Source organism: Ananas comosus, linkage group 24 (genome assembly GCF_001540865.1).
Source record: "Ananas comosus cultivar F153 linkage group 24, ASM154086v1, whole genome shotgun sequence".
NCBI lineage: Eukaryota > Viridiplantae > Streptophyta > Magnoliopsida > Poales > Bromeliaceae > Ananas > Ananas comosus.
The window spans coordinates 7,129,876-7,139,540 of record NC_033644.1 but is presented as its reverse complement, the minus strand read 5'-3'; the positions used below and the strand labels follow the sequence as shown (position 1 = coordinate 7,139,540).

The window sequence follows — 9,665 nt, the reverse complement described above, 5'->3', positions numbered from 1 at the left end:
CCGCGATTTTTCGGCGCGGCGCCACGCCGTGCCCTCGCGCCCCCAACGCCGGCGCCCGCGCCCCGCGCCTCGCCCCGCGCGCGCTCCCGCTTACGATCCTCCCCCGCGCCCGCCCCTGCGCCGGCGCCCGCCCTCGCCCCGCGGCCCCAGGGCCGGAGCTCGCCCCCGCGCCAGCGCACGCCCTCGCCCCGCGGCACCAACGCCGGAGCCCACCCCTGAGTCGGCGCCCGCCTCCCCGCTCGTGCCATCCCCCGCGCCTCTGCCCTCGCCCCCGTGCCTCGGCTCGCGCCCGCGCCGTCGCGCTCCCCGCGCCTCGGCCTCCTCGCGCCACGTGTGCAGTTATTGAGGAATAATATATAGTTATAGATTATAGATTATAGATTATAGATATAAATATAGATTATAGATATAGATTATAGATGCTAACAAACTCTACTAAAAGTTATTGATTAGATGTTTGAAAAGAAAAACAAAATGGGTCTTCAATATGGATTCATAGAAATATTCTATTAAATTATTTTAAGTAATTTTAAACTATTTTTAAATACTCTTTTTTGGGCTCTGATTCTTCTAATCAGTGCTTTCTAAGGAAGCTACCGATTACAATTAATTGTATGCAGCATAGAGATTGATCAAATAATATAAAAAGGGGTAATTCCCAATATACCTCTCGTGCGTTTGAAAATATCCTATTTATTCTTCTTCTTTTTTTTTCTAAAATACCCCTTATATGTTCCACAGTTATTGCAAAATACCCTCGCAGTTATCTCCTGTTAAGTTAACTTTAGTTAAACGTTAGTTAAATATCTACCACAGTTAAAAAAAATTAAAATAATAATTTTGCCCTTAACTTAAGGGCAAATAAGAAATGTTGATGACGGTAGAGGAGTATACTGGAAAAAATTAAAAGTCAAAATACTTTTTGTGCTCCTGACTTTAAGGGCAAATAAAAATGACAGTGATGGTGGAAGGATATATTTGAAAGGACAAAATAATAATTTTACAGAGATAACAGAGTTCATTAACAGATTTTAACTCTAGGGTATATTAGAAATATGTTGAAACGTAGAAAGGATATTTTCAATATCAGTCTTTTAAAATAGGTAAATCGAAAAGTCAGAAACTTTTCAGGAATATATAAGCAATTGTCCCTAATAAAAAATTGTGTTATGAAAGAAGAAAAAGTATACTTCAGAAAATAAAGATAACTGAACAGTACACTATATTATTAAATTACTGGTGCAAAATTGTCTTCATCGCTTCAAGATACAGGATAATAAAATGAAACAGTGGTGACTTTTACTTGTAACTCTATTGCAAATTTGCAATCCACACACCAAAAAAAAAAAAAAAATCTTTTTACTTCAAAGAAATAGCTATAAAACATCCACAAAATCTATCTAAGCTAAGAAATTCAATGATTAAACACAAACCCAATAACCAGATATTAATTTCTTTCCTTGGCCAAGCTGTATATATATATATATATAGAGAGAGAGAGAGAGAGTAAAGCTACTGTACTGTCGGAAGTATAGAGGGTCTGTTGTTTACGACTTTTTAACTCTTAAGATTTCGTTTGGGATTGCGAAAAAATTGCTTTACGTGCGGTGGGAAAGTACGTTGGAAAAATGCCCTGTTTGTTTTCCTACGTAATATTGCGTTTTGCATATTGCGATGAGTCGGTTATGATATATTTTCTGCAGTCCCATCGGAGAACGCAGAAGCATATCCCTATATATTTTTTCTTCAACTCTATTTTATCTAGTGGCGTTCGATAGACTTCAATACCAAACTAAGCCTAAATTGATTTCTTTGATCATTTTTAATTTTTGAATTAATACTACTATTCTGTAAAGACCGTTCAATTCTAGGAATACTATTCAATCTTAGGAGGGACCATATTCATCCCAATCGTATAATTTTTGATTTAAGGATCAAAAAGTCGAAAATATTAAATTTTCTATACTTTCAATAATACAGTAGCTCTACACACAAACAAATATATATAGATATATCAACACAACAACAAAAGGTGTTGCACATGCATGAATGACGCAAATAGCACAAGAACAAGGATCACAAGCTGCAGGCACACTGCGTGCCCCTCTTCATGGCGCTGGTCTCCATGACGGAGGCCTCGGAGAGCACGGCGACCTTGGTCCCCCGGAGCACCACGGCGGCGTCGCCGTTGATCCCCCCGCTCATGACCCTCCTGGCCACGTCCAGCTCCAGCGCCTTGCGCGACACGACGGCGAAGATCTCCTCGAGCAGGCGCAGGAAGGCGCGGTCGACGTTCTCGCCGCTGAGCGCCGAGGCCTCCGAGAAGAAGAGCCCCTGCTCCTCGGCGAAGGCCACCGCGTCCTCCGTCGGCACCGCGCGCTGCCCCGCCGCCGCCAGGTCGGCCTTGTTGCCCACCAGCATCACCACGATGGAGCTGTCGGCGTGCCCGCGCAGCTCGTCCACCCACCGCGCCACGTGCTCGAACGTCGCCCGCTTCGTTATGTCGTACACCAGCATGGCGCCCAGCGCACCCCTGTAGTAGGCGCTCGTCACCGCCCTGTACCTGCGCACACTCCATGCATGCACGCGTCAACCAACCGCGCGAGGGCACAGATTTTTGAATTTGAATTTAAACTTTTTATTAGAAATTTAAACTAAAAGCGTCAAATACTTTTTCTCCTGCTGTGCTATGAATGAATGTTTACTTTTCCTTGCCTAGTTCATCAGGAGTTGAGTTTGACTTGGGAATGTCCATAGACATAGATATTCAAAATTTTATTCGAATTTAAATCCAATACCCAATACCACATGAATATATGATTTTGGATATAAGTGTATAACACGATAATATGACAGATTTGAATTCGGATATAGATTTTGTCCCTACTCAATCCGAACCCTAACCTGAATTGATTTTATATTATATAATACAATATGAATATTTGATTTTAATTATATTTGCACTTGTATTAAAAAAATTTAAAACTTTATTAGTATAATATGTTTTAAAATATAATAAAGAGTGGATTTGGGTTTGGATTTTGGATTGGATTCGGACTTTGATATGAATTTTTAAAATACGTCGGATTTGAATTCGGGTTCGGATTTTAGATTTTCAAAAACCTGCCCCTAATTCGGCGCGTTGGCGTCCCTAAGTTTGAACGTAACTCAACTTTTGCACCTAAATTAACTTCGTTTTGCCTAATGACAAAGTCAATTTAGTGAGAAAAAAATGATAGAAGAAACTAATGAAGAATTAGCCATTGCAACTTTTTTCACCTTCCTTATTCTAATGTGAAAACTTTTTAAGAGTCCGGCTAATATACTATCGACGTACTATCCAGTTTTTTACTATTAGATCTATTTTTTGATCATTTTCATTCATTAAATTATACTATTCAACCAACCATCCACTCAATTTTAAGGGACCACTACCATCTTAATTGAAATCCACTATTATTCTAACCGAACATCTTTTCATTCAACAGCCGAAAACTCGATAGTACCAAGCGTTTGGTACTATCGATAGTATAGCAACATAATTCAACTTTTAAACTGAAAGAACATATATAAAAGGTGAGAAAATTTAAGTTCGAAAGTCATTAACTTTTCATTAAACAAATCGAAGTGAAATAATATATGGTTTTTGCCTGAAGTTAATTTCAAGCAAGTCAATTTTAGCCTTAAAATCAATTTTAGCCTTAAATTCAAGCAAGTTAATTTCAAGCAAGTCAATTTTAGCCTTAAAATCAATTTTAGCCTTAAATTCAAGCAAGTTAATTTCAAGCAAGTCAATTTTAGCCTTAAAATCAGCTACGAGCAAACAAACCGACCCTAAAATTGAACTTCAATATTTATTTTAGTGAGACATGCTTTATCAACTTTACTTCATTTTTTTATATATAGAAAGAAACAATGTGACAGGTGATTTAATGCATCCAAACAATAATAATGTGACAGCTGATTTAACACAAGTCGACTAATTTAATGCATCCTGTTTGTCGACAATAATAATTGTTTCTATAATAATTTCACCATTTATGAAATTACAGCATCCAAACAATGTTTTAAATTAATCTAGTCAATAATTTTGGAGAAAATTAAGCTCAAATCAATAATTAAATCATCGTACATGGATAAAACTATAGGTGTGTAAATTGCAATTTAAATATTTTTTTTTGGAATTTTAGATTTAGATTGTGGTCAACTAATTGCACGCCTTAAAGCATACAAAATAAAACGACTTATCACATACTCACATTCTCTCTGCGTTTTATTTAAAAAAAAAAAAAAAAAACTGTGGGTGCGGTATTTCAATAATATGCTCCATTAACTCTGTAATTAATTGTACATGTTTTAATTACACTAATCAATCCATTTAATAATTACTGCTAAGTTGTAAAGCAAAGTCGTGCATGCGACGACTCGGTCGTCGGACGAATACACGGACACGTGCGACCCGTGTAGTAGCCTGCCACGTGGCGTACAGCTATTGGTGACGAATGACGATACGTCCCAGGTGATGACTAATTGTTGTGATCGCTGCTTTTAGCCGTACGCGCTCGGAAGTTGGTCACAGAGAGCAACGTGCACTAATTGAAGCCATGTTTGGATCCTCTACAATCCAGGTTGTATAATCGGGTACAACCCGGTATGTTTCTTACCCGCTTTTTTTTTTTTTTTAAAGAAATAAATTTAACTAGAAATATAAAATAATCAAATTATTTGAAATCTCGAATACTAATCATTGAGTCATTTTATAAATTACAATAAAAACATTTGATAAATAACTATAAATTCAATATATATTCTTATTAGAAAAATACTCTAGAAAAATACTCTGATGTGAACTCTGAGGCAAGTTTATATTTGGTGCTTAACATGATATTTTTTTGGTGTGTCCCTATAGTCAAGTTTTTTTTTTTTCTTTTTTTTTTTTTTAACGTTTTGACTTATATTAATTAAATTGAATTTTTACCAAATTACAATCTATGGTTTAAGACGGCCTCTTTGGCCGTGCTATAGAGCCTACTACTGTATGATAAAATAGTATTTGAACAATACTACAAGAAAATACATTGTATTCAATTTGCGTAACAGCTTTGCTCTACAACAATATTAAAAAGACAGAATTAAAGCTTTTGTGATCTTGTGCTTTAGAATCTCAAATCTATTTTCTCCTTCACTTTGCTGTAGCTAAAAGTGAAAATATATAGAAGCAGGACCACCAAATAGGCTCTTTACTGTGAACATAGTGATCTAGATTCCTATGCCAAAGAAGAAGAATTAAAATATGGGAAATGTGTTCCTGTCCCAATACAAACTCTTCTTTTTGTGTGTATATATATTTCCTGTCTCTTTGCTATGCCTTGGTACAAAAGGAAGATAAAGAGAAGCCACTACAAGTGACGTACAAATAAGACCACTCAAATGAAAAGGTCATCTCCAAGCAAAAATTAAGGACCACTAATAAAAGTTGCTAAAAGAGCCTGGACAAAATTTACTGTGCACTTTTATATATATATAATATGTGTCAGGATCATCATCTTGTAGTGATCTATTAATTTTTATTTTTATTTTTATTTTCCAACTCTTTGATGTGAGAGGAGGCACATCACTAAATTTGTGTGGAAATTTAATTCTTTTTGTTCTTTAGTTGCCATAACAATTAATTTGCTGGCTTAATTATATCTCACTATACTGTATTTAATTTTTGCAGTGCTATATTTTGTTTTTTGCAAAGACACCAATAGATAAAATTAAGGTCTCTACACTAAACTTTATTCTTATTTTTATTTGATACCTTGCATAATTTTTTTTTTTTTTTTTTTCGAAGGCACTACTAAGCTATTATTTTCTTACCATTTGCAACCTTTCATCTAGTAGTTCACTATTGCCTTTACGCACAATATAGCAAATAAAAGAAACTCTAAAAGTGACCGATCATCCTTAGAGCAAGTGGTAAAGGATTTGATGATTGGTACCCGCGACCTAAGTTCGAATTCTTGTTGATTCACATTTCTAGCTAAGTTTATTTCTAAATAAAATAAACGAAACAGGTAGCGAGCTATCTATCTCTAAAAAAAAAATAAAAATGAAATGAAACTATAAAAGTGCTGGTAACCTGAACTTTCATTTTCGCAATTAGACTCCATATACTTGATCAAATAATTCAAAAGGGCCACTCTCTTTATTTAATTTTAATAATTATGCAATTATTTTGGTCAAATATAGTACATAATTGTGTTCAACTTCAAGACACAAGAAAATATATTTTTTTACAAAAAACTTCAAATACCATCCCTATAGTTTCGCACTTTTTTATTTTAGTACCATATAGTTTGAAGTGTATCAATTTAGTACTCTATAGTTTTGCACTTTCTTACTTTAGTACCATGTGGTTTAAAGTGTATCAATTTAGTACTCTGTGATTTTATTTTTCTCTTTTCGTTGGCTCTTCTGTTAATATTTCGTTAAGTTATATACAAAAAACTTCAGATACCTTATGTAGGTTTATTGAATATTTACTTTAGTACNAAATTTTTATAGAATGTGATCGTGTATGTTAATTTAATAAGTTTTAATTAATTATAATTATTAAATTTGATAAAAAAAAATGAGAGAATCGTTTAAATTTTAAAGTTTGATTTACATATTAAAATTAAATAAATTAAAAATTTTAAATGTGTCGATTAATAAGTTGAAGAATATTATATATATCTACTTATTTATTTATAAATAATAAATTTAAATGATTAATAAACTTATACAATTATTTTATGTTTAGTGAAGATAATCTCACCACTCTATCTGAAAATGTGATAAAATTCACAAATACAACTATCAGCTTCATATTACCAAACAGAAGAAATGTAACTGCAGCAGTTGCAACTGCGTAAAATCAAACAGACTAGGTGTAATTACAACTGCAACATTTACAACTGCATGTATTTCCAACTACACTGTTTCTGCAACTACATCCAACCAAACAGCCCCTTAGTGGGCTTCCGGAATGAAATCTCAATCCGGGCTAGAAAACCGGAATCAAGTTGAAGGCTAATGGGTCATTCCCATTCCAGTCCGGAATAAGAATCCCAAACCGATTCATGCGAACCAAACAAAATTAACCGGATTTGATCAAATCGATTCCCATTCCATACCCAAAATGAATGAACCAAACAAGCCCTTAAAAGTGCTGGTAACCTGAACTTTCATTTTCGCAATTAGACTCCACATACTTGATCAAATAATTCAATAGGCCACTCTCTTTATTTAATTTTAATAATTATGCAATTATTTTGGTCAAATATAGCACATAATTGTGTTCAACTTCAAGACACAAGAAAATATATTTTTTTACGAAAAACTTCAAATACCAGCCCTATAGTTTCGTACTTTTTTATTTTAGTACCATATAATTTAAAGTGTATCAATTTATTACTCTATAGTTTTGCACTTTCTTACTTTAGTACCATGTGGTTTAAGGTGTATCAATTTAGTACTCTGTGATTTTATTTTTCTCTTTTCGTCGGCTCTTCTATTAATTTTTCGTTAAATAATATACAAAAAACTTCAGATACCTTATGTAGGTTTATCGAAAATTTACTTTAGTACCCTTTAGTTTTAACTTTGTCACTATTGTTTTTTCCTACGTTAATATTTTATTAAATTACCTACAAAAAAAACTTTAGATATTCTATCTAGGTTTATCGAATATTCACTTAGTACTCTTTAGTTTTAACTTTGTCATTAATTTAATAAAAAAAATTAGTGAAATGGATAATAAAAAAAGAAAAATGAAACCGTAAGGTACTAACTTGATACAAAAATAAAACCACATGGTACTAACTTGATACACTTTAAACCACAGGATACTAAAGTGAGAAAGTGCGAAACCACGGGGGCTAACTTAATATACTTTAAACCACAGAGGCTAATTTAATATACTTTAAAACACAGGATACTAAAGTAAGAAAGTGTGAAACCACATAGGGGCAATTTGAAGTTTACCCTATTTTTTACTTTCTAACATATAAAAAGACGTTAAAAGTGAAGTCTAGTTCAATCTATTTACCGATCATCATACTTTACTATCCAACTGATCGAATGTGTAATTAGTAAGTTTATTTAAGAAGATGAGTTTATTGAACTATTTAATAAACTTTAGAAAATTTAATTGTCAAAATTTTAAAAAAAAATCAAGCTTCAATTTGCGAAAAATCTAAATTTGAGGGGGGTCTATATACTTTTATTTTTTTCCTAATAAAAGCTTGAAGAAAACGATTGGAACGCCTTTGACTCTGCACCTCCTATCTACAAAATATAAACCATTATTATTGATGGGGCCCACAAATTGCCTTAACATTAATTTACAACACAAGCCCTTGCCAAAACGAGATTACTACTATTTCTCCGAAAAAAAAAAATATAATTAAGCACAACAATAAATAAATTTATTTACTTTCTCTTGTTAATTAATTAATTAATTAGCTTCTAAATTTTTTTCCAATTTTTTTTTTTTTTACGGTTTATTACTGAAGCGGAGCCAAACAACAGAATCTAAAAAATTTAAAAAAAAAGGCACAACTTCCTAAAATGCGCACAGTTATTATTCCCATTCACGGGAACAAATTTTAATGAGCTTCTGTCGAATGGAGGTGCACCTAATCATGAGCACTTTCACACTTTGAAAATGCTTCCCCTTAATTTAATTGATTAGCAATTTATATTAGATTGTATAATTAATTAATTAATTAGCTAAGTCATGAATTACTCTCTAAAAAAAATACAATTTCTACATGAAGTAGCGTACAGGAAGAAACAATAGACTCTTCATTTTGCAGCACCCAAATTCTATGCGTGTATATGATATAATATATATACGTTTCATATTTATCTGCTTGTTTGATAGCTATATATATATATATATATAGACTCAAATTTATGAATATGAGAGAGTTTAGTTAAAGAATGAATGAAGGTACCGTTCTTGGCCGGCGGTGTCCCAGATCTGGGCCTTGACGCGCTTGCGGTGGAGGGTGAGGGTGCGGGTCTGGAACTCGACGCCGATGGTGGACTTGGAGTCGAAGAAGAACTGGTCCTTGGCGAACCGCCCCAGCAGCTGCGTCTTCCCGACCGCCGAGTCCCCCGCCACCACGATCTTGAACACGTAGTCCACCTCCCCCGTCTCCTTCTCCCCCTCCCACTGATCCCCTTCTTCTTCTTCTTCTCCTCCTCTCTCTCCCTCCCCCTCCTCCTCCTCTTCCCTCCTCATCTTCATGTACAATGAATTATTGTATGTATCCTCTCTCTCTCTTCCAATTGGGTTGTTTCTACTACCCTCTCAACATAGAGAAAAAAAGTTTTAAGTGTATATATATATATACACACAAACACACAAAGTACAAATATATGAAGACTCCTTCAACTATAGGGCAGCTTGAAATTGACCTTTCGAATTTATTTATTTCTGATGGAGAAAGATAGATAGCAAACTACCTGTTAGGATTTGGTTAGATTTGTAATTGAATCCTACTTGAATTAGAATTAATATTTAAATCTGTTGGAGATAAATTATGATTTAAATATTAATTAGAGGATAAAATCTAACTAGATTATGATTAATATTTAAATCTATTAGAGATTAATTAAGATAGATTTAGATA

General features: G+C 34.1%; 1 protein-coding gene across 1 annotated transcript; it reads right to left on the bottom strand.

Annotated features, from left to right (window-relative positions):
- On the bottom strand, positions 1,941 to 9,303 carry LOC109728841 (ras-related protein RABA3). The gene is made up of 2 exons (XM_020259376.1): positions 8,985 to 9,303; positions 1,941 to 2,563 (listed from the first exon to the last, which is right to left on the bottom strand). Exons 1-2 carry the CDS (start codon positions 9,278 to 9,280, stop codon positions 2,077 to 2,079), a joined length of 783 nt encoding a protein of 260 aa, XP_020114965.1. The 5' UTR covers positions 9,281 to 9,303; the 3' UTR covers positions 1,941 to 2,076.